This window comes from Alosa alosa, chromosome 9 (genome assembly GCF_017589495.1).
Source record: "Alosa alosa isolate M-15738 ecotype Scorff River chromosome 9, AALO_Geno_1.1, whole genome shotgun sequence".
Taxonomy (NCBI): Eukaryota; Metazoa; Chordata; class Actinopteri; order Clupeiformes; family Clupeidae; genus Alosa; species Alosa alosa.
Window position 1 is genome coordinate 2,988,149 of NC_063197.1, and position 25,000 is coordinate 3,013,148.

At 46.1% G+C, this 25,000-nt stretch overlaps 1 protein-coding gene across 1 annotated transcript in view; it reads right to left on the reverse strand.

Annotated features, from left to right (window-relative positions):
• Positions 1-25,000, reverse strand: part of nfia (nuclear factor I/A) — a 111,886-nt gene that overhangs the window by 35,557 nt on the left and 51,329 nt on the right. Inside the window, 1 exon segment of the mRNA XM_048251871.1 lies at positions 6,348-6,413. Within this exon segment, the coding sequence (XP_048107828.1) occupies positions 6,348-6,413 (66 nt within the window).

Genomic DNA, 25,000 nt, shown 5'->3' on the forward strand with positions numbered 1-25,000 from the left:
TCTCTCTCTCTCTCACACACACACACACACACACACACAGACACACACACACACACACACACACACACACACACACACACACACACACACACACACACAGACAGACACACACAGACACAGACACACACACACACACACACACACACACACACACACACACACACACACACACACACACTCTCTCTCTCTCACCCAGATCAACATGCGCACACATTATTGCATCCCAGGAGATGATGGGCGGAGGTGGAATGTAGGGTAACACTGAGGGCAGAGCACATCTGGAATGGATCCCTAGGGTGTGTCGTGTAACAGTGGGACCCTTGCCACACACACACACACACACACACACACACACACACACACACACACACACACACACACACACACACACACACACACATTTCACAAACACAGGAATGCACAGACATATACATGAGCATTCAAATACATGCACATACATGCATCCACATGTAGAAAAGACAGTCCACATATTCAAACATTCTTGCTCTCTCTTTCTCACTCTCTAACACACACACACGCTACAGTATACCACACAGCGTGTCAGAAATCTGGCGCACTTCTAAGAGTTACATGTTTACACAGCCTACACTGAACAGCACTAGCGAGACACCGTGCTTTCCACTCTAGCAGTACTGTGTGTGATGTGTTTGTGGCTGTACACGGTTACATTAAACATGGACACATTAAATGAAATGACACCGTTATGTGTTTGTGTATGGGTGTACACAGTACAGTTTGTGTGTGCAATTTGGGGGACAATGTCACTGTGTGCATGTGTGTGTGTGTGTGTGTGTATATATATATATGTGTGTGTGTGTGTGTGTGTGTGTGTGTGTGTGTGTGTGTGTGTGTGTGTGTGTGTGTGTGCATGTGTGTGTGGCTAGGTGTGCACTCAGTTGTAACAGTCCCGTATGGCAACAGAGCCAGTGTCCTGTAGCTTCCATCAGACAGACCCTAATTACAGCACCTATTGATCCAGCAGCACCTGCCCCAGGTCTTCTACACTGATAAAGGGTTGAGCACTGGAGTGTGTGTGTGTGTGTGTGTGTGTGTGTGTGTGTGTGTGTGTGTGTGTGTGTGTGTGTGTGTGCGAGAGAAAGAGAGAGAGTTAGGAGTGTGTGTGTTGGGGGTGTTATTGCCGGGCTCTCACTGGTACACACAAACACAGTCAGGCAGACACTCACATTCACTTAAAACACAACATTAACAGTCTCTGAATACACAGACAGACAAACAGACAGACAAACACACGCACACACACACACACACACACACACACACACACACACACACACACACACACTGCTAGTGCCACTGGTCAAATGGTCTCTGTTCACACATACTTACTGTCAAATGTACAGTGAGTACAGTGAGTGACCAGAACACATTCACACACAAGCTATGGAACTGCACACAACATACATGCACCATGTTATAACTATAACAAATAAACTATAAATAAGTATCGCTTTCTGATCTGACTTGGATGTGAAAAAAAACAGGGACTGCAGCACACCAGCAGTCTGGGCTGATGGTGTCATGGTCGATGTTGGCTGATGTGAGATTTGTCTTCCACAAGCGTGAGAGGAGGAGACAAGAGGAATGTTGAAAAAGAAGTGATGTTCCCATTACAGCGTCTCTGTGCTGCTCGCTGCAGTCGGAGCCATAAAACCAACGACAGAAATGAATGTGGCCGCACCAGGCCGGGTCTGAGACCTACAGCATGTGGACCAGCGGAATAATAAATAAAAAAAGCATGTGGTGCAGGGGAAGGGGTAATATCTATGGCTCATTGCAGGCCAAACTGCTGACACTAGCTAAACGCATGTGGACCCAGAGCAAAGCCCTGCACAGATGCCCCTGAGATTGAGGCAGAGGGGAGGGGGACGGAGAGAACAGTGGAGACGGATCGAAAGAGAGAAAAAACAAAACAAAAGGGAGATAGAAAGGCAGACAGAAAGAGAGAAAGGGGGCGGAAGAGTGTGAAAGAAAATGTACAGTACAGAGCAAGTCAGAAAGAGAGAGAGAGAAAGAGAGAGAGAGAGAGAGAGAGAGAGAGAGAGAGAGAGAGAGAGAGAGAGAGAAAGAGAGTCAAAGTTTCCATGCAGCTGTGTACACTGTGACACAACAGCCAGTCCCACAAGTAGTAGAACTCAGGCTTACAGACACAAACACACACACACATACACACACAGAGAGAGAGAGAGAGAGAGAGAGAGAGAGAGAGAGAGAGAGAGAGAGAGAGAGAGAGAGATGCACACACACACACACACACACACAGGATCCAGGCGCACAATTACTTGGAAAACACGTGGGGTGACGCAATGGAGCCTAAGTGTGAGCCTAAATCTCCAGTTTGTTCGCAGCAAAGAAAGAGAGACAGGGAGAGGGAGAGAGAGAGAGAGAGAGAGAGAGAGAGAGAGAGAGAGAGAGAGAGAGAGAGAGAGAGAGCAGCCATGGTCAATGAGGCTCAGTATAGGGAGCATATGCAGAGCGGGTTCACTGAGGGCATTTCCATGAGTGCCTCATATAGGGAGGTTGGGAGAGAGCAGGGGCAGGGCCTCTATATCTCAACAGGGATAAATCACTCCCAGCTGTGTCCACTGCACTGCTTAGCCTCCAGAGAGGGGGGGGAAGAGAGAGAGAGAGAGAGAGAGAGAGAGAGAGAGAGAGAGAGAGAGAGAGAGAGAGAGAGAGAGAGAGAGGGAGGAAGGAGGGGCTTGTGAGCTCGCCTTTCACAAGTAATGCAGTGGGACAGAGAGAATAAGTGTGTATGTGTGTGTGTGTGTGTGTGTGTGTGTGTGTGTGTGTGTGTGTGTGTGTGTGTGTGTGTGTAGTTGTGTGTGTGAAAGAAAGAGAGAAAGAGAGAGAAAGAGAGAGAGAGAGAAGGAAGGGAGAGAGAGCGAACAAACTTCCAGTGTACCAACAGGCAGAACAGAAATACCCCTATTGGCCAGCAGGGGAAAAAGTTCCACTGAACCACAAGCAGGCAAGCAAGTGTGTGTGCATGCAGGAGTGTGAGTGAGTGTGAGCGTGTGTGCATGTGTGTGCGAGTGTGTGCGTTAGTGTGTGTGTGTGTAGAGCCTAACCCATAGTAACAGGGTAGAACTGTGTCAGGGTTGTGTGGAGGGGAGGGGCCGCCCTTCCCAGCGCTCCTGTCCTAAGTGTTCCGTGTGTGTTTGGTGTGTGTTTGGTGTGTGTTTGGTGTGTGTTCCGTGTGTGTTCCGTGTGTGTTCCGTGTGTGTTTGGTGTGTGTTTGGTGTGTGTTTGGTGTGTGTTTGGTGTGTGTTCCGTGTGTGTTCCGTGTGTGTTTGGTGTGTGTTTGGTGTTTGTTTGGTGTGTGCAGATATTCTAGAGGAAGACTCGCTCCTGCTCTCACTCCCTCCTGCTCCTCTGCTCCACTAGCGTACGTATACACTACAACCAAGCCACTGTGTAGGTGTGTGTGTGTGTGTGTGTGTGTGTGTGTGTGTGTGTGTGTGTGTGTATGTGGCGAGAGGAGGGTGTAAAGGAGAGGATATCCTCTGGCCTTATCTCGCCGACTGAATTGTGTAAGCACAGCCCCTTGTCCCCGAAAGACACAACTCCACTCTGTAAAAACGCACGTAGCCCAGAGCACAGGGGTCAAGGTTTAGCAGGAAAAACAACACTCCGACAAAAAAAGAAGAAAAGGCTAGTCATGTATTCCTGCACTAGGACGACAACAGAGGAGGGGAGAAAAAGAGAGAGAGAGAGAGAGAAAGGGGGAAGACTAGAGGAACAAGAGTGATGAAATGAGGCGTGGGGACAGAGGTGAGGGTGTGTGAGGTGCTATCACTTTGTGTGTGTGTCTGCGTGTGGACACACGCACTTGGTGTCTGCAGGCCACACCACGACCTGCGCTATTCAAACCAGTTCAAGTTCAGGTCACACCAGCGGTGTCTGCTGAGGTCCAAGGGACAGTCCCCTCCCACTCATACACACACACACACACACACACACACACACACACACACACACATACATACACACACACGCACACACATACACACACACACACACACACACACACACACACACACACACACAATTGCTTCAAATAAAAGCCTGTTTCTAAAGGCGGACAGCAGGAGGGCTATAGGCTGCCCAGCCCCCCTGGCTTCACCTCTACGTGGCCTAGAGAGCGAGACAATCGCCTGGCGCTCCTCAGCATGTGTCTGTGCTCTCACTCCCAGTCAGTCGAGCAGAACATACAACTGGACCTGGGACTGGCCTCTCCTCCCTCCACATGCTCCTAATTACTGCTGTGAGAGATGTGTATGCCACAGAAGAAGATGGAAGAGGACAAAGACAACACAGAAAAGAGGAACAGGAGAGTTGAGGACAGGACAGTCCTGGCTTGCCCTCTATGTAGTGCTTGTGTATGTTTGTTAGTGGGCCTAGCATGTGTACAGTATTGCATGTGAACATGTGAGCTTGTGTGTGTATGTGTGCGTGAGAGTAATTGTACACAGGCAAAAATGTGTGTGTATGTGTGTAAGGGCTGGGTCATAAGAGAAAATAATCCTCTGAATCACAGCTCAGTGCAGCGCAACAGTCAAACAACAGATGGATGGAGTTTCTGTTCAAAAAATTAAATCAAATTTTTTTTCTCCAAAATCAAAAAAAAAAAAAACATGCAGACATTTATGGAGTGATTATGTGACTCCCTGCATGACAGAACCATGCAGGACAGTGACCTTCAGTTCAAAAAGGGGACAGAGGACAGAGAGCGCGCGCCTGAGAGTGTGTGTGTGTGTGTGTGTGTGTGTGTGTGTGTGTGTATGTGTGTGTGTGTGTGTGAATAGTGTGCATGAAAGTGCATTTTTGTCCAACATGCAAGGTATGTGTTTGTGTGTGTGTATGTGAGAGAGAGAGAGAGAGCGAGATAGAGATAGAGAGAGAGAGGTAGAGAGAGAGAGGGAGAGAGAGAGAAAGAAAGAGAATGATAAGGAGTGAGACAGCAACAGAAAAGAGAGCCTGAGTGACAGACAGACCAAACAGATGAAAGAGCACATGGGGGGATTGACCTGAGCTACATATGGGACAGAGAGTGATGAACCAGCAGCTCATCCGCCTGTGTGGCCTAATCTACATAAACAGCTCAGAAGAGTGGCCAGGCCATCCGACAGTTCACAGGGCCATCTCTGTGGCACACTCCAGCATACACACTCACCCATTTCCCCCAACACACACGTGCTCAGAAATCCTAATTTACAGAGGACAAAGGACACCCTGATGTTCCGGATATCCAGAATAGCCAGTCTGCGCTCACACAAGGGATGGAGGGGCTGAGAAGAGTGAAGATGTTGAGCGGCACCACTCGGGGGCTACGCTGTTCTCTATCATAACTTCAGAGCTGAAGCAGAGCTGCACGTCACTGCTTTATGCTGATGTGTACTTTTCATGTCTGTAATCACGCTTGACTTGACATACAGGGAAATGTGTCTCTGGAGACAGGCCTTAGACTGACATACAGTAATCACAGACACACATGGACGCTCCTTCTGTGTTTCTCCAGCTCCTCTCTGAGTCTTTCTCCATCTCACAAGACACATCCACAAAGACCCAGACTTTTTATGACAAATACTACCTACTACTACCAGTGATGTTCACAAACTCATTTTTTCATCTTTCCGTCTCTCTCTCTCTCTCTCTCTCTCTCTCTCTCTCTCTCTCTCTCTCCCCTTTTGCCTAGTCTCTCTGAATTCCCAGTTTTATGCAATCCTCTTAAGAGTAATCGCTTCCCTTGGGTCTTTTGCATGCCTACTATCCTCACACATATTTTGAGTCCACAGCAGGAAGTATACTCCCAATGTGTGTGTGTGTTGTGTGTGTGTGTGTGTGTGTGTGTGTGCCAGTGCAAGAGAACGACTATCTGAGTGATTTGGTGTATGAGGGTGTAAATGAGTGGGTAAGAGTCAGTTTAAACATTGCTCTTTAGACAAATATGTGAAGCCAGGACAACAAAGACCTGCTATTCCTCTTCACACGCGCATGCACACACACACACACACACACACACACACACACACACACACACACACACACACACACACACACACACACACACACACACATTGAAATACAAACACACACACACACACACACACACACACACACACACACACACACACACACACACACACACACACACACACATTGAAATACAAACACAAAACACACACACACACACACACACACACACACACACACACACACACACACAGACAGACAGACAAAATAAACACGCAATTATATCATATCACATTAAAAATGTCTTCTGTGTGTTTGTGTCAAAAACTCACCATTTTCTGGCTGATCCTTGATGTCGGACTCATTGGGTTGGTTTGGACTCTCAGACTGTGTTGCTTCTGTGAAAAAGAGACAAATAGAAGCCTCGGTTAGACAGGACATCACCAAAAACACACACACACACACACATACACACACACACACACAGACACACAACTTTTTGTACATATTGTACATGATCATTTCTAAGATTTAAAATTCATTACACCTATTCCCTATTAGCCAGTGTGGAGTGTGTGAGTGTGAGTGTGAGCTTGGACGTGCTGAGTCTCGTGGAACAGCGGGACTGTGAGGAGCGCTAAAGGAGTCTGGCCGCTGTGCTCGGCGTTCCAAGTGAAACAAGATTCCAGAGTCTCCAGCTGGGAAGGGCGCTGGGATCCCGGATCGATGCAGACGGGACGGCCTGCCACCACACTGAGATGCTTCGACAGCAGACTGGCAGACACCAGCACACACACACACAAGCCCACCCATCAACACACACATACACACAAGCACCCAGAATCCTGCATACACACCACATTTACGCAAATAATGTAAAAAACATACACATGAACATACAACATACACAAACACCTGCACATTTGTTGCAGGGAGTCTGAAGGACATCCCCCTCTCCTGTCTTCCATTTACCTCATTACACTCCTCTTTCTCTCTTTCCCCCTTTCCATGTTTGCTCCTCATTCCTATAAAGGCATGTTCTGAATTTGGCCACTATATTTCTTTGATACTTTCAAACTGTATGCAGTCCATGTATCCATGAGTGCATATGAGTGACTCCCTCCACAGGGAAATGCTCAGTGAGAATACTAGTGGGCCCTACTATGTTGACAACCAGCACACTCTATGTATGTTTATGGAAATGTACAAAATGTTTGCATATGCATAATATTGGTGTGTGTGTGTGTTTGTGAGAGAGAGAGAGAGAGAGAGAGAGAGAGAGAGAAAACAAATGTGTCATGGTGGTGGGGGGATATATTTTTATGTCAACTGCACTGCTGGCATGCACAGCACCTTGCGGAAATCAATCTGTCTGCATATCGCTCGCAACCTCAGTCTACTGCGTCCCTCATAAAAGTAACCTGTAAATTTGATGGGCAAATTTTCCCAGCAAGTGCTGTTTAACAGTGCCCATTAGCTGCCATGGCACTGATAGCAGAGAGTGGAACAGGAACAAAACAAGTCGGCTCACCTACTCTAGCCTGCTCAAAACCCCTGTTTCTGCTGCTGCCAAGAGATGGCAGAGAAACACACCCCTCAGATGATTTAAACGCTGGCCTTGTATTGATTCCTCCACTGCAGATGAAATAGTTGGTGTGGGAGAAATATTACTGATATCCACTCGAAACCATGAAGCCGCCAGCCTCAGATCTATGAGTCACAGTTCTGTCATGATCGAGAGATGCGCCGAAGATCAGAAGCTCATTCACGCTCCACAATTCCAAAAGCGAGGTTTTAAGTTGGAGCTGACGAGCTTGATAAATACCAATGAATTCAATGTTTGCAGGGCAATTTATTTTTTTAATTTGAGCCTTTGTTTTACGGGTACAATAGGGATGAGAACTGATGATTCAAAAGCTCCTTTTTGGTATTGAATTCTGTATACAAAAATGTGACCATTTCTACTATACATGTGTGAGCATTGTGATGTCTAGGTTTGTTTACTGCAAAACCCATTAACGGCCAGCCACCTCTACATTTAAAGAAGAGGTCCTTCAGACAAAACAGTCACAGACAGTATACTTAAAGAAGGACAAAAGACGCATTTAAGTGAAACAAAACGAAGAAAAAAGGCGGGAAGGGAAGCCACCTAAAGTGAACAAAAAGTGTAGCGTAAATCGCAAAACCAAAACCCAGAGAATGAAAGCGAGAGCAAAGGGAAAAAAAAGTTTGGCTGTGCTTTCCAGACAAAGTAAACAATTTAGGGACTTGTTTGCATGCTGCTCAGCGTGGCAGTCTGCATCAACAGCTTAAAACAAAAGCAATCTGGAGGCCGGGGGAACAAAAAGGCCTTCCCCAGCAACCGCTAAGAGATATGTGAAAGCAGGGTGTTAGCCGGGGAGAGGGGGGCACGTCTGGGTGCTGGGTGTAGGTGGGGGGGCACTTTCACACAGTCTGCCTGCTGCCCCCACCTCCAACCCCCACCCCCCTCTGCCCACTCCTCAAACCCTGAACGCTCTCACGCGGCTCCCCTCGCTAATTAAATATGCAAATGAGACGTGAGACGCAGACTCTGGGAGCCACATCTGCACGACCCCCTGTTGAGGGTCCTCAGAGCAAGAGGGGCAGAGGGGGCCAAATGAGAAAAAAAAAATCCCGCCAGGAACAAACAACTAACAAAAAGAGAAAAGAGACACTAAACAACAAACAAGTAAAGTAGCCGGCACAAACAGGACCATTCAGAGGAGCTAAAGCTCCTAAAGAACTTGTCAACGGCCAACGCTTTCTGCTACAGTCTAATAGAGGAGGGATAGGCCCCAGCTATCTCCAATTTTGTTCTCACACTTTCACAAAAACATGAAGAACAAGGGTAGTGTATGGTGGGGGGTGGGGTGAGGTGCTGAGAGTGTATATGTGGGTGTAAGCCCATCTCAAATACACCATGCTTACAAAAAGTTTTTCTGCGAATCTAAATCTGAAAGGTAATTGTTGCACCACTTTTGTAAAGATTTATGTCAGACCTGAATCATCTATATCTTCCTTGATAAGGACAGTATGTGCCTGGGCTTAAGCGTGTGGCTAGTTCTACATTGCTAACACATTGATTAGCTCCCTGTGCTGTGCAGTAAGGCAGAGCGGCACAAAAGGTCCTGGGCGGCTGCAGCAACAGCAGAAGCAGAAGCACCAGGACTTCTCTGAGAGTGTGCGGCTGGTGAGTCTTGGGTGCCGGCTGAATTGGCTCCTAATTAGATCGTTAGGGGCTCCCCTTCCTGCTCTGGATGACTAAGGGGACTTGCTGCCTGCAGGGCTGTGTGTGTGTGTGTGTGTGTGTGTGTGTCACGGTGGCGGGGTGGTGGGAGTGGTGTTGCGGTTGCCCATGGCCTGCCTGCTCGCGCCTGTTCCCCCCCCCACCCCCCTCTCCCTCTCTCATGGGCTGGAGCTGTGACTTTGGGGGACCCCTCCTGGCCTGTTTCATTATGCATGCACAAAACCATCTGTAGGGCTCCCAGCTCAGTGGCTGAACCCGCCGCGTTCTCACAGAAAGCCTTGCTGTAATCCAATTGTGCGCTAAAACCCCACTTTCAAAAGGGCTTTTACACACTGGGCTCAGGAACACGCTGCCCAATAAAAGGAGGCAGAAACTTAATTTAGAAATACAAACGCGCCTTTCTGAGCCATCAATGGAAGGTGAAGCTGGAGGGATTGGCTTATTGTTTTCACAAGTATCGTCTCCAGATTTTTCTCTCCCTCTCTCATCCATTTTTTTTTCATTTTCTTCCCTGTTCTTCTCCACTCCTTCTATCCGTCCTTGCCTTCCTCCCACCAGGCTTGATATAAAAAGATGTTGCAAATTCTCAACAAAAAAAAAGCTTAGGAATTAATTTGGCATTCCTGTGGCCCCCCTCGGCCCCTGCTGTACCCTGCAGTGGCCTGAGGATTGTCAGAGCGCTCCATCACTACATCAGAGGCTAGAGACACATAACAGCAGCCTTCAGGAATGACAAGATAAACACACGACTGATTTCTTAAGAGATCTACATCCATACACAGACAACACACACACACATACCTCACACACACGCACACACACAACCTCACACACACACACACACACACACACACACACTCTCACACCATGTTCGCTTGTTTTCAGCCAGGGCCATGTCTCTCCATGTCTCGTAGCGGGTGTTGTGCAGACACTTCATCACACACGCACTCAAGTTCTCTGAGAGAGCAGCCTCATTCCTTAGATAGACGAGGCTAGCTGCAGTGCTGGGAGGGGCTGCACTGGCCCCACCTCTGGCTAATGTTTGAAGTAACCTTGACCTCTCCTCTGGCGTTTGCGTCACTCCATATTTAATAAGGGCCATGTTTAGACAGGACCCTTCTGCTTCTCATCTGCACGCCTGCATATTGCTCGCCTGCTATTTTTCTTTCCTCCTGGAGTGCAGGCTGTTTACTTTTGTATTTTCCGCGAATGGTGGCGATTGGGGGAAGGGAAGGGGGTGCGCAACACAGGATAGTATTACAGTGGGAGTGTACGGATCCTATCTGTTACTGCAAACATAAACAGAGACATGGTTGAGAAGAGTAGAAGAGAGGACAGAGGGACAGACCAGAGAAAGGAGACCAGACGACACGAGAGTGGGCCAATACAGCTGAGACAACTGGAGGGCTCACACACACACGCACACACACACGCACACGCACACGCACACACACACGCACACACACATGCACACATGGACACACACGCACGCACACACACACACACACGCACACACACGCACGCACACACACGCGCACACACGCACACACACGCACACGCGCACACACACACACACACACACACACTAGCCATCTGTCACTTCTCTCCATCAGTGCAGCTTTTTAAAATAGTTTTGGCTACAGTGGGTTTTGTGGCCTATGGAAATAACTATAAAGAAGTAAAATAGTGAGATACACACCAAAAACATCTAGAAATGGCCATGTCTCATGAAATAAAAACAACTCTGAGTCCAAGTGGATATGCTTACAGTGCAGGCAGTGCGTCCTGCCAGCCGTGACACAGCTACTGTTACGCCAAAGACAAAGAGTGACATTCCAGGCCGCCAGAAATCACACACATCCTTTGCGAGGCCGGAGTCTGCACTGAGATATCATTATCAGACAGCATGACACCACAAGTGCACACAAGGCTTCGTCTGCCCCTCACCAGGGGGTGTGTGTGTGTGTGTGTGTGTGTGTGTGTGTGTGTGTGTGACTTCAGAACCATTCCAGCTCACACACATGGGGGAGCATTGGGTAAGTGAGTGGCGCTCTATTTTAAAGCTGTGCTGGTGCCACACACATCCTTGCATGCAGGATGCAGAAGACACACTTGGCATCTGGCCTGATCAGTGGAGCTTCTCAAACTAACAGAGCACTTGTGCTTGTGCTTGCACTGCAATGAATGGCCCAGCACAACAGAAAGACAGGAGGTTTTAAAATAGAAGGGAGATGAGGCTTGTTTTAAAAATGGTTCTGGAGCTTTAGCTTGGGTTTGTGTACACATGCATATAGGGACCAGCCTGAGTGTGTTGCCTTTGCACCCAGCGGCCTCTCATTTGCTTATCCTACTCCAGCCTGCAGACTCTCCTGATATGAACCGCATTTTCCAGGAAATGAAAAAAGTAGAGGACAGAGAGAGGGAAGCGAAGAGAGAGAGAGAGAGCGGGAACAAGGGAGGGAGGGAAAGGGAGAAAGACAGAAAAGTCGTTCTTGGCCTTTTCCCAGGAAGACAGAAAGAAGCAGAATCCCATCATTCCCTTGGGGATGAGGTGGAATATACAGCCCTGGGGCCGCCTTCAATTTACTCTCTCTCTCTCTTTCTATCTCTCTCTCTCTTTCTATCTCCCTCTCTCTCTCTCTCTCTCTAAATAGCTTGGCTGGGAGAGAGAAGTTGAGGCTGTCAGGGATCTAATGTGTATTGTGACCTCCCATAGCCTCACTGTGGAATAACAGAAAACTCTAGAGTGGGTCAAGAGTCTGTGTGAGCTGAAATGGTTCTGAAGTGTGTGTGTGTGTGTGGTGTGTGTGGTGTGTGTGGTGTGTGTGTGTGTGTGTGTGTGTGTGTGTGTGTGTGTGTGTGTGTGTGTGTGGTGGGGAGGTGTGGGGTGACAGACACATAAAAAATCATCTCTTTTGTGTGTAACCCTTACAGTATGCCTGACAAAAAATAAACGAAAATACAAACACAAGGAAATAATATGGAGAAAAGCAAACAAGCGTTTTTTTCTTGAAATCAGATGCAGTGCGCTTGGAGCAACTGTTGCGACCTGTGTCTTATCCTCTTGGTGGATGTGGTCCCATCACACACAGGGTCTGGGCCTGATTGGAAAAGCACACTGCTGAGAGGAGCACTTCCACCAGCCTCAGCACAACACTTCCTCCCTTTGTCTGGTTCCTCTCTTTCGCCATGGTAACGGCACAGACCGCTCCGGGATAGGTGGAAGCCTCTCACACACTAGCACACACCACACACAGACACACACACACACACACACACACACACACACACACACACACACACACACACACACACACACACACACACACACACCTCCTCACACAATATAGAACACAATCTCCTTGTGTCACACACAGGACAATAGGAATCCACTCCTTGGAGGGAGAATCATCTTGTGGGCTTGTGGACAACCAGACGGCTGACCTCTGCTGATACTGGTTCCCTGAAGGAGAGGACTGTGTGCAGGGAGACAGCGCTGGACCCCGTCAGTTTGACCATCATTTGCCAGAGATCTAATCTTTGTAAATATTCAGAGAGCCAGACCCTTGACACGGGGTGGGGAAGGCTGGGAGTGGTGTGTATCAAGTATGTTTGTGTTTGTAAGTGTGTGTGTGTGTGTGTATGTATGTCTATGTTCGTGTGAGAGCTGTAATTCACAGTTTTCCTTGAGCCCTTATGATAGACTCCAGTGGCATGAATGTAAGTGTATGCATAATGTGTGTGAGAGTGAGTATGTGTGAAGGTGTGTTAATGTGTAGTTGCGTGTGTACAAAACACAAGTGTGTGTTCTGGACCTGTCCGCCAGGTAGTACGGTTCCACCCTTCCAGATAGAGAACCAAAAAAGCTAAAGAACAAAATCACATACACAGTGGGGTAGTGGTAGTGGGTAGAGGTGGGGTAGTGGTAGTGGGTAGAGGTGGGGTAGTGGGTAGTGGTGGTGGGTAGATGTGGGGTAGTGGGTAGAGGTGGGGTAGTGGTAGTGGTTGATACTCTGTTCTATTACTAATCTCTAATTCCTACAAACCTCCCAAGCTCATAGAAGGCTAGCCACAGTGCATGTGGCAAAGAGTTGCGTGCCGTGAAAAATCACACTGTTACAACCAGAGACAGAGGAAATGATTGCCTGATCATTCCAAACTCCATGTGCCTACCAGCCCCACTGATTAAATCTAATTTAGCCTTTTAAAACAAACTCCTGACTTCTACACATAAACACGTCAGCCTAACCACAAGGGTAAACATGGAGGCATTAGCTAAACACACACAGGCATACTATTTGCACCTTCTCTGGCACCAGGCAAATGGACTCACTGGCCACTGACACCAAACCATCATTTTGTGGGTAGGAAAGCCTAGTCTTTATAACCTCCTTCCCCTATTTCTCAAAGAGGAAAAAACAGAAAAGTCTCCATAATGTTGGCAGTGCGACATCAAGAAATAAAAAAAAAAAAAACAGGGAGATTCACATTGGCAGACTACTTTCTAGTTCGCTCTGTTTCTATGTCAAACTCCCTCTATTTACCCTCTCCCTTCCTACCTCCCTCTCTCCCTCCCTCCCTCTCTGCCTCTCTCTCTGTCTGTCTCTTTGGCTCACTCAGTCACTATCTGTCTGAAAAACTCTAGGAGACTCTTGCCAAGCTGGGAAAGCTCATGGCCAAAAGTGCCGCTGCTTTGCAGCCTGCTGCCTCTCATCGGGCAGGAAAACCCTCCACAAGCAGGCCACTGGAAACGGCTACTGTATTACCCCAGCCACAGCCGGAATCACACACACACACACACACACACACACACACACACACACACACACACACACACACACACACACACACACACACACACACACACACACACACACACACACGCATGTATACAAACACACTATACTGAATTATATACACATACCTTTACCTGTGAATACAGTAATACGCAGACAAATACACACATACATGCATTTCAAAACACACACACACACACACACACACACACACACACACACACACACACACACACACAAATATTTAAATGCACACACACACAATCACTACCACCACCACCACTCACCATATAGGGCTTTCAAATAAGCCTTGATCTACAAAATTGAGCAGAAATTGAAGGATTTCTTTGACTTGGGATAATAATTAGTATTTAAATACATACAATTACAGAATAAAAAGTATCTGGTGTAAATAATTGCTTGGCTGTAAGTTGAACAAACTATTTGTTAAATGGAAATCATTTTACCGGACAAATATAATCTGAAATCTAATGTAAACGAAAAAGTATTAAAATATTCCCTTTATATTTGAAAGAATTATTGATTGCATATTTTAAGTCTGTAATGAAATGAAATGATAAGTAGTTTAATTTCAAAATGCTGTCAGTCAATATCTGCTGCTACAAATCATCTTCATTTGCACTTTATTCATTTCACTGAAACCATAAATAAGCATTTCAGATATTTTTACATGATGAAGTAAAATGTATTTACTTGATTTATTGCCTGACATTAAAATTTCCCTTTTAATTTTTATTTGAGGTTTTGTTTTTTATTGCTTGTGGTAGCAAATGAATATTCTGCTCGGCAACTTCCATTCAGACGAAGCAACAGAGGTTTATTCGCTTGAAGACAACACAGAAGAAATCGTAAAGGGAAAAAAAGACTATGCTCAATGGGCGAACAGGATCTGAGTCCAAGCTCCTGGCTCCAGTCTGAGAGCGCTGGCGGGTTCTGACCGGTGCCAGCCAAGGCGGTAGGTTGTCATTTCAGCTCCGGTGGCCCCCTGCACTCACAATCTCCTCTACAGAGAAACAAGCTAAGATACACGCTTTTTGTGCTTTTGTTAGTGCTGGAGAACTGACGAAGTCTGGAGATGGTGTGACACAACGACAGAGGTGACATCTAACTGTCATATTAATTGTGTCGTTTCCATAGATTTCGATAAAAAAAGGGAGAAGTAAATTGAGCATTCATTTTCTTTTGCCAAGAAGGGGATGTGTGGAAAGCACATGCGCATTGTAGTTTTCGCCCTAAAGCATCATAGTGAAGTAAATCCTTGCCAACGCACTGATGGCTGTCTCACGCTAGCCCCTCCTCGCAGCCTCCATTTTGTGTTGATCACACAACCACCATTTTAGCACATCACCTCTTCATAATACCCAAAATACAATGATCCACCTCACAGTCAAAGCCACAGTCACTCAGCCTTCTTCAGTGTAGCGTGCCCATGACAACTCAAACAAATCCCTTCGGTTAATTACCAAAAAAAACCCATCTTTAATAAAAAAGAAAAGCATCCCATTCAAATACGGCAACTGTCTTGCCAACGCGCCACGTATAAGCTAGTCACCCTCTCTTCTTCTCACTCGCTTTCTTTTTGTCTATATTCTGCTTTTGCTTTCTCAGAGCCTCTCTGAGGCTTACCCAGGGTAGAGCTGCTAAACTGTCTTTGCCAGCCTCTGCGATGCTGAGAGAATCATGTTAGCTGCTACCATTGTTGGATGACACAGGGGTTGTCGTTGCCAAGAACTTTACTGCCAAGTTCAACAGCATTCTGATTTAAAAGAGAGGGAATAGGAATGTGAAGATACACAAACAGAGACACACCCCCACACACTCATACACATTCACACACAACTAGAGAACAGACAGAGATGGCCTTAATTTGGTCATAATGTGTTGATATCAACAATAACATTTAGCATTAGTGTATCACATCAGCCCCTCCTCCAAATCTAATGCCCTGGCAGCCATCTTAAAAGCTTTGGCAACCATTTTAAAAGTACCCTCTCCATCCCTTGGAACGGTTGCCATCTTCAGTGAAACACTTTCTAAAACAATGAGCCATGCAAGAACAAGCTGAGGTGTTGAATGATACATCTGACAACAATGAAAACAAGAACAGAAAAAGCAAGAATAGAAAATGAATGACAGAAATTCATCTGGAATCTAACTTATCCATTTTATTCGTCATATAGAAAATTTGACATCGACACAATACTACAAGACAAAAACACTAAGTAAAATATGTATAATATTTTACTAAAAAAATAAATAACAAATAATTTAACTATATTATCAGTCAAGATTTTCATTAGAGCATGTGCTAAAATATAAATGTCTCGAGAAAAGAGAATGTCTAGAAAATTTACTTTGAGCCAGTGAAGGAGTGTTTAGCTAGAATATGCAATCTAGCAAAATATTTCTACATTCCTACAGCTAATTAAGAGTTTTTACACAAGAACAGTTAAATATTTAGCCACTGAAAAATGCCAGCCAGGCTTTTTGTACTCTAATCCGTGTTGAAATTGCCCCTGAATTTGGATCAGTAATATGTGTTCAAATTTGAAACTGAAATAAAACCCAATGCAATGAGAGTTAAATATGCATTCATCACATCTATTAGAAATTTATGACACAGCAACTGCAGCCTGACGAAGGATCTGTATATGTATGTGTGCATGTGTGTGTGTTGCCAGGACTTCGGTCCAGGACTGGGCAGAAGCTACATTGGCAGTGTGTGTGATGTTGGCTCAGATGCACCCAGAAAACCGCTCACCCGTGGCTATGATCCACCAGCAACGGCAAATCAATTGATGAAAGCATGATTAACAATACAGCAACAAAGAGAGAAAGAGAGCGTGTTTTGTGCATGTGTTTGTATTTGTAAATAACTCTGTGTGTGTGTGTGTGTGTGTGTGTGTGTGTGTGTGTGTGTGTGTGGCTATTGTGTGAGTTTCTGCTGGAGTAATGTACAGGCCGGGAAAGTGGATTAGGCTGGAAGGAACCTTGACATGCAGCTGGGCCTCTGAGCCCCTGAAGGACACTACTGGCTGCAGCATGACATAAGCCCGACCAGAATAGTTTGGGAAAGCAGCTGATGAATTGCCATATTGATCCGGTTCTGCCTCACTTACCATAATTATTGCACCATAATGGATGGTATTACTTGAGTGTGTGAGTGTGTGCTGGATTTTGTACCGTCACACACTTTTGGCCCATCTTTCTGCTTACTTTTGGTCCTGCACCAACTTGCTGTGAAGTACACAATCCTTGCTTTAACCTCAGTGTTTAAAAGCAGAGTTGGTCCATTTTTTGATTGCATCCTAAATTTACACAAGGAAATGTGTCCGTTCTGTTGGCTCTCTCTGTGTGTATCACACGAAGCTGGCACTGATCCCATAAACGGTGCTAGTGAGAGGGGCCGCAGCGTCAAAACACAACACACACACATGCACCCACCCACACGCAGACACACACACTCACACCCATACAAACACTGAATGCCCCAAACTGTCATGCATCCAAAGACAGTAGAAAGAGCGTCCTGCAAGTACTTGTAACAAGACATATATTTCATCATCTCTTGAGCGCCAAGTACTCAAAGCATACTGTTGGTTTCAGTCCTTTTATTCTGTCTAAACTTGAACGTCAGCTGGAATTCCTTTATGGCAGTGCCGCCAGCCATCTATCTGTGAACAAGGTGCCAAGTGTGCGAAACAGGACACAGTGTCCTGGGTGAAAGTATGATATGTCAAATCCGAAACTAACTTGATAAACACAATAGCGATTCACATTCACTTGGGACTCAGGCACAATGACTACAGCTTTAAGTTGTGTGTGTACAAATAAATCATAGCAGTTTGAACGCTGAACAGACATGTAGAACTACAGCGAAAAGTTATGCTGCATGTAACTCTTTAAAATTATAAATGATTTTCTTTTTATTACTGTTTTCTGCAATATTGGATTCACTAGCAAAACAAGGTGAATGAAATTGTAGAATATTTGTTTGCGGCAGTGATATTCTGATATGATAGTGATATTTATTGTTACTGTAACATTTGTTATGCTGTTTTGCTTGTGCTTTGGGAACACTATACATACAGTCATGCTAATAAAGCAACCTTGAGTTGAATTCAATTGATATTCCAAAGTGGAATGAGACTGGGAATGCATGAATGAATGACTAACTAAGAAAGAGTGAGATTGTGTGTACACATGCTGAACTTTTGCAAGCTTTGCAACATGGTGTACTGGTGGGAGTCCATGACAGCGTGAGCGCACAATGTCCAGTACCGCCTGCAGGTTGTTGGACAATCAATCAGGTCACCAGGGAGACCCATCTCTCAGATTACCCATGGTGTTGCCCCACCAAAGCCGCCTGGAGAGCTGCCCTGACCACATGCTCATGCGTGTGCCAGCGCAAGCGCAGACAGACATGGACACAGACATGGACAAAGACGGACACACGGACATACACACACACACACAGTCATTCATTCCTATGCCTTTATCACATATTTATCATACATCGTTCAACACTACCTGGTACAATAAGGATGCAAAGGACAACATGAAGAAAGCCTTTAAGAGGATGAATGAGTGGAGCATGAAATGGGGATGAAATAGGAAGTCAAAGCAAATCACAGTGTAATATAATACTATAGAAAACATTTACACACATACTATATACACATACTCACATCAGAAAGAACCAGTGGTTTAGAGTATTGAATGATTTTGCAGATATATAAATAGCTGGCCGAGCTTGTTGAGCTGTGGACAATGTGAGGGGCAGCCCATTGAGCAGTGTATTGATCTGCACTGGGAAAATGGAGAGGAAAGCAGCAGTCATACGACTAGGGTTCCAATGATGCCTTTCTCCAGATTTACTCTCCCTCACCTCTTTTGCAGTGGCCCTCAGAATCTCCCTCTCTCTGAGAGCCATCGGAGCCCCTGCACCAACGCCAGGCAGGATGTCTGAGCCAGATAATACACACCCAGCAGCGTGTGTGTGTGTGTGTGTGTGTGTGTATGTGTGTTTGTGTCTGGTATGAACGTGCCTCTCTCTCTCTCTGTGTGTGTGTGTGTGGGAGGTGTGTGTGTGTGTGTGTGTGTGTGTGTGTGTGTGTGTGTGTGTGTGTGTGTGTGTGTGTGTGTGTGTGTGTGTGTGTGTGTGTGTGTGTGTGTGTGAGTGTGTGTGTGTGTGTGTGTGTGTGTGTGTGTGTGTGTGAGTGTGTGATTGCAGGCTGCAGACTGTAACAGCAGATTAAAACAGAACCATAATGTTCTTGAGTTGTACCTACTAGGACAGAGTGTCAGAGTGTGTTCAGAACAAAGCCTGGACCTCACTCCACATCCTCCTCACTCATGGGTTTGGAATACAAGACACCAGTGCACACACACACACACACACACACGCGCACACTCTCACACACTTACACACCTTCACACACATGCACAAACTCTCTCTTTCTCTCCCACACACACACACACCTGCACACAAAAACAGCAGCAACATCTCAATGTCAGCCCCGTGTCTTCTCTCTCTTTCTCTCTCTCCCTCTCTCTCCCTCTCTCCTGCGCCTCCTCCTTCCCCTCCTCCCCTGACCACTTACCAGAATATCCTCAGTCGGCCTTTCCCCTCATCTCTCAGTAGAGGAGGCAATGCATCAGCGCTATTTATCACCCTGCAGTTCCCGCAGTAATCAATTAGTCTTCCACTGGGTGTACCTGAGCTGCTTGGGCCTGGTACTACCTGTTACAGCCCCAGCCCACACGGCCTGCGTCAGCCCTCCTCTCTCTCTCTCTCCCTTTCTCTCTCCCTCTCTTCATTTTTGCCTCTCTCTCTCTCCCTCTCTCTTCATTTTTGCCTCTCTCTCTCCCTCTCTCTCTCTCTCTCCCCCTCTCTTCATTTTTGCCTCTCTCTCTCTCTCTCTCTCTCTCTCTCTCTGTCTGACACAGCCTTGCTTATTTCTCTGTCTTTGTTCCAACTACTCATTCCATAGACACACACATCTCACACACTGTGTCTCGTAGTGTGTGTGCGCTTTCTCTCTCCCCTTAGGTATTCCTGAGATTAGGAGTGTGGCTGCACCACTCGCTGGAGCAGAGGTCAAGTGGTTTGTGGTATCTATGAAGGCAAGAGGCTTTCACAGAAGAACGCCACAGAGAAGCTCCTCCTGCTGCTCAATAGCAGCGATCCTCTGGTAATGAGGGGGCGCTGACTGCCCGGTTTCACAGGCTTTTCTACAAAAGACACATACTGCTCTGACTACACATGTAGTTTAGGCAGAAATATTCAAATATATTCAATATTTTAATTTTAAACACTGATTGACTATTACCTCATGATGTTTCAATTATTACAAACACTTGAGAAATACAAAGCAATATCTCAGTATACCTTCTTACCTTCACATACTTAAATAAATACAACCAAATCCGTTTCAATTTAGATATAGTTCTGGTACATTACGCAGAAGCATATTGGACAAAAGCAGTCAACGATGACAAAATGTTTAGTGAATAACTGACACAAGTGTGTGTGCTCATTTACATTCAGACACACACTGCCAGAACAAAGGCCCTAGCGGGCGGCATTGCCAGTGTTTGTGCCCCTGGAGTGCCAGCCCTGAATCACCCGTTCCCAGGGTTGTCAGGGAGCGTGGGCCAAGGCCCAGTGGAGGGGGCCGGAGGTGGGGATTGGAGACAGGGAGACTTTTGGGAGATGAGAAGAGGGACGGCCCTGAAATGTACACTGAACGTGGAGAAGTCAGGTACAGGCATGGTGGTCACGCAGCCAGGCTGAGAGAGGCTCAGGGTAATAAAGAGGTGACTGGGAGGGCTGTTTGTCCTATGACTGTGTGTGAGTGTGTGTGTGTGTGTGTACGTGCTTCATTGTATGTATTTGTGTGTGTGTGTTTGTGTGTGTGTGTATGTGTACATGCTTCAATGTATTTATTGGTGTGTGTGTGTGCTTCAGTGTATTTATTTGTGTGTGTGTGTGAGTGTGTGTGTATGTGTGTGTGTGTGTGTGTGTGTGTGTGTGTGTGTGTGTGTGTGTGTGTGTGGCTGTCTGTCTGTCTATCTGTGTCTGTCTGTGTATGTCTGTGTCTGTGTAAGTCTGTGCACATTTGCGTGTGAGTGAGCTTGTGAATCCTTTGTGTGTGCGTGCGTGTGTGTGTGTGTGTGTGTGTGTGTGTGTGTGTGTGTGCGTGTGTGTGTGTGTATTTTAGGGAGGGGGTATTCTGGGGTGCTGAAAGGGGCACTGTTTGCTGTCTGGTCTTGGTTGTGCGGCACAGCCTGTCTCACTTCAAACAAAGCTACTGGCAAGGGATCCGCAGCATCGCTGGTTTCCAAGGCCCACCGAGTTTCAAAGCAGTTAGAGAGGGCATCAGTCTGGAGAAAAGAGAGGCCCAGGCTGGCATACTTGGCTGGCGCAACGGCCAGGTGGTCTGGGCACATTGGCAAGACCCTGGCACACCGCCCTATGCAGATGGCTCCCTACGCCTTTTTAGGTGCCGTTCCCCCTTCTTTGACGATGTATAAGCACACACACACACACACACACACACACACACACACACACACACACACACACACACACACTCACACACACACACACACACACACACACACACACACACACACAAATACAAGCACAAGCAAAACCCAGACATACAGACATATGTCTTGTTCTATGGATGTAGATATTATTAAAAAATAGTGTTTCCAACAGGCAGGGACAGGAATATTTCTCAGGGGAGCTAAAGCCCTCACTCCCTAGAAATGGTGGGTGGACATTGCTTGATTTGAAGGCACAGGGAACAGTCGTCAGGCAAATTAATTATGTTTTTGTCAAAGTTCACACACAGGCACACACTCATACACACAGTCACACCATAAACCAATCTTAGCTGTAAGATTTCAATGCAATAAAGCGCAAATGTAGCTCTTTCTGTTGCATGAGAGGAGCCATACGTTCTGAATCTAAGTGTAAAATGGAGCCCCTAGGCCAAGTTGCTGGGGGCTTGGAATAGGCTTGTGCGCTTGTCTGTGATGCTCCCAGAACATATGGAGGAGGATTCACAGAGCCGCGCTCCACAGCTGTCAACACCAACCACAGACACAGCCTCCCTCTGCCTGATCCAGACCTACGTGAGCACATGTGCGCACACACACACACACACACACACACACACACACACACACATACACACACACACAATTATGTGGCCACAAATATTCTTCACATAGTTAAATCATGCGTCGCAAATCACAAAATTACAGTTTTTCCTAGGCACAAAAATGATTTCTTTGCTTGCACACATATCGCATGTGTCTTCTACATATCAGCTCATTTATTCTGAAAATGTATTGGCTGGTAAATACACACGTGCACACACACACACACAAACACTCTTCAACTGGCACATAAAATAAGCAACATTGTTGCCTAATCTGATTTAATAAATAAATAAATAACAACTGATTATATCAGTTTCATTTTCTCGTACAGTTCACCTGGGATGTGCACCTAAATAAGCCATCTCACATACATATTTAACAATTAAAATCATATTTAAAAAATAGCTTAATAATCTCTCCATGAATACTCTGCAAAGATTGTATCTTTGTCATTCAATAAATCAGTTAAAAAAGCAAAATTATTTTATCTATAATTCTTCAAAAATAGCCCAATTGGCTTGATCACAGGAAGGGATAACAGACCAGTTGTACGATGAACATAATACACACCATAATAGAAAAACAGATGCATGTGGTGGCAATGACACACACAAACACAGTATCACAGAACAGCAGCTCACAAATACAACATGGCCATTTTACTATGTGTCTGATGTCAGTATCAGAGGTAGCATTACTACAACCTGGTGTGCCACTTTCATTAAAAACAATTTAAATTATGGGATTTTGTTTTATTTTATTTTCAGGGATGACATTGGAGGACTTGTCCCTGGACAGCAAACACTGGACAATGCACTCCATCACTTCAGACAGAGCTGAGAGTGATTCTGAACAGAGGCACTCCTACCCAGGCCATCCTGACAATGGCTGCACACATGGTGGAACGAGCACACCACGGACAATTAAAGCCGGCTTCAGATTGGCCATTCGTGCAGCTAGACGTTAACCAAGGCCTTATGTGACCTGGCCCAGAAGGCCCGACTTGCAAACCTCCAGCTCGCCTTCCCAGCCCAGCTCTCCAGTCCCACGGGTTGGGTCAGGTCGGCCGGACAATGTGCCATTATTACCCAATCATTATCAGCTTCGATCGCTGACAGCACAATCGCACACGCTCTGAAAGACTCCATTCTCATGGTGATTAGTCTCGAAACATTTCCTCATGTTACTCAGCCCCACGTTACCCGCTCCTACCCAGGATGCACCAGCGGGGCAATTACAGGCCCAAGGATGGACTACGGCTACGGCCTCAGACAGCACTGAGTCATCCATTGATGAACACAACAAAAGAGGGGTTGGGGACGCTGCTGTAGGGTTCGGAGGTAGCAGCCAGCAGAAGGGGGTCAGGCGGCCCACAAAACCCTCCAGAGCCATGGGGTTCAGAAACAAGGTCGTGCATGTCCTCAGTAACACAAATGACCAGACTAGGCTCTTTCATTGAAATGTTTGGACGTTTCTTTTTGTGTGTGACACTTGTCCGTCCCGTCCATCCATGCCTGCCTGTCCACCAGCCTCCTTCTTAATGGAGCCAATCTCTCAGACACGTCTGCCCTGCCAGAGAGTGACAGACAGAGTGATAGTGTGGTGGCCAGATGCTCCCCTAGCTCACCCACTCAGAGCACTGGGCCATCCGTGTCCATTCGTGGCTTAGCCAAGCCTGGCTCGGACACTCCCCTCTGGGACAAGGCAGAGCACGAGCAAGAACCCCCTTGTTGTGCCACTAAAGGTAGCGGTTACCGAATGCTAACTTTGGTCTCTCTCTCTCTTTCAAACTCACACACATACACACACACACAAAACACACTGCTCTTAGTCCTGTGGTGAGACTGAGTTGGAGGTTCTTGAAAAGCTATATCTGATTTTCTTTGGCAGTGCACAAGGAAGATATCTCTTTATTATGACAACCTTTATTTTACACTTAAAAGAATGATAACCACAGTCTGCGGATCCAAGATATCCATCATAAGGCACTCACGACAAATGCCTCGAAAACAAACAGACACTAGACAGTTTGGCATTTGTTTTCGAATTTCAGTGTTTATTTTGAAAAGGAAACCACAGATGCCCTTTTGATATCTGATTGCATTTTTTTCTTTCCTTTTTTCCTCCCCAGCTCAATCCCATGTGCTACAGCAACAGCCCAATTACTCAAATCTCTGCTCCGAACACCGTCTTCTCCTCTGATAATATCCATCTTGTGAAATCCGCTAAATTCCCCCTTCTGATCCACCCCCCAGGCCCCACAAACACAAACACACACACACACACACATGCACACACACTCACACACCTCTCTGAGGTTTCAATCTGGCATTGTTTCTTCTCTTTCTCTCTCTCTCACACACACACACACACACACATACACACACACAGAGAGAGAGAGAGAGACACACACCAACACACAGACAGACACACACACACATACACAAGCAGCGACCGCAGTTCTGAAGTTTCCCGCTTCAACAAATGAGGAGAAATCGCATTCAGCGAAAAAGTGGAACCACATCAAAAAACGATTTTAATCCTGTCTGAATTCATAGCTGTCCTGTTTACTATTAATAGCAAGGAAGGGGAAGAAATATTATGGGTTTAATTTATTTATTGTGTCATGTATAACGATTCGTGTTAGCGAAAGGTCCCTTGCGGAAAATTAAAACAAAATAAAATCCTCTATTTTCTGATAACCTATTTATGAGCCGTAAGGAAA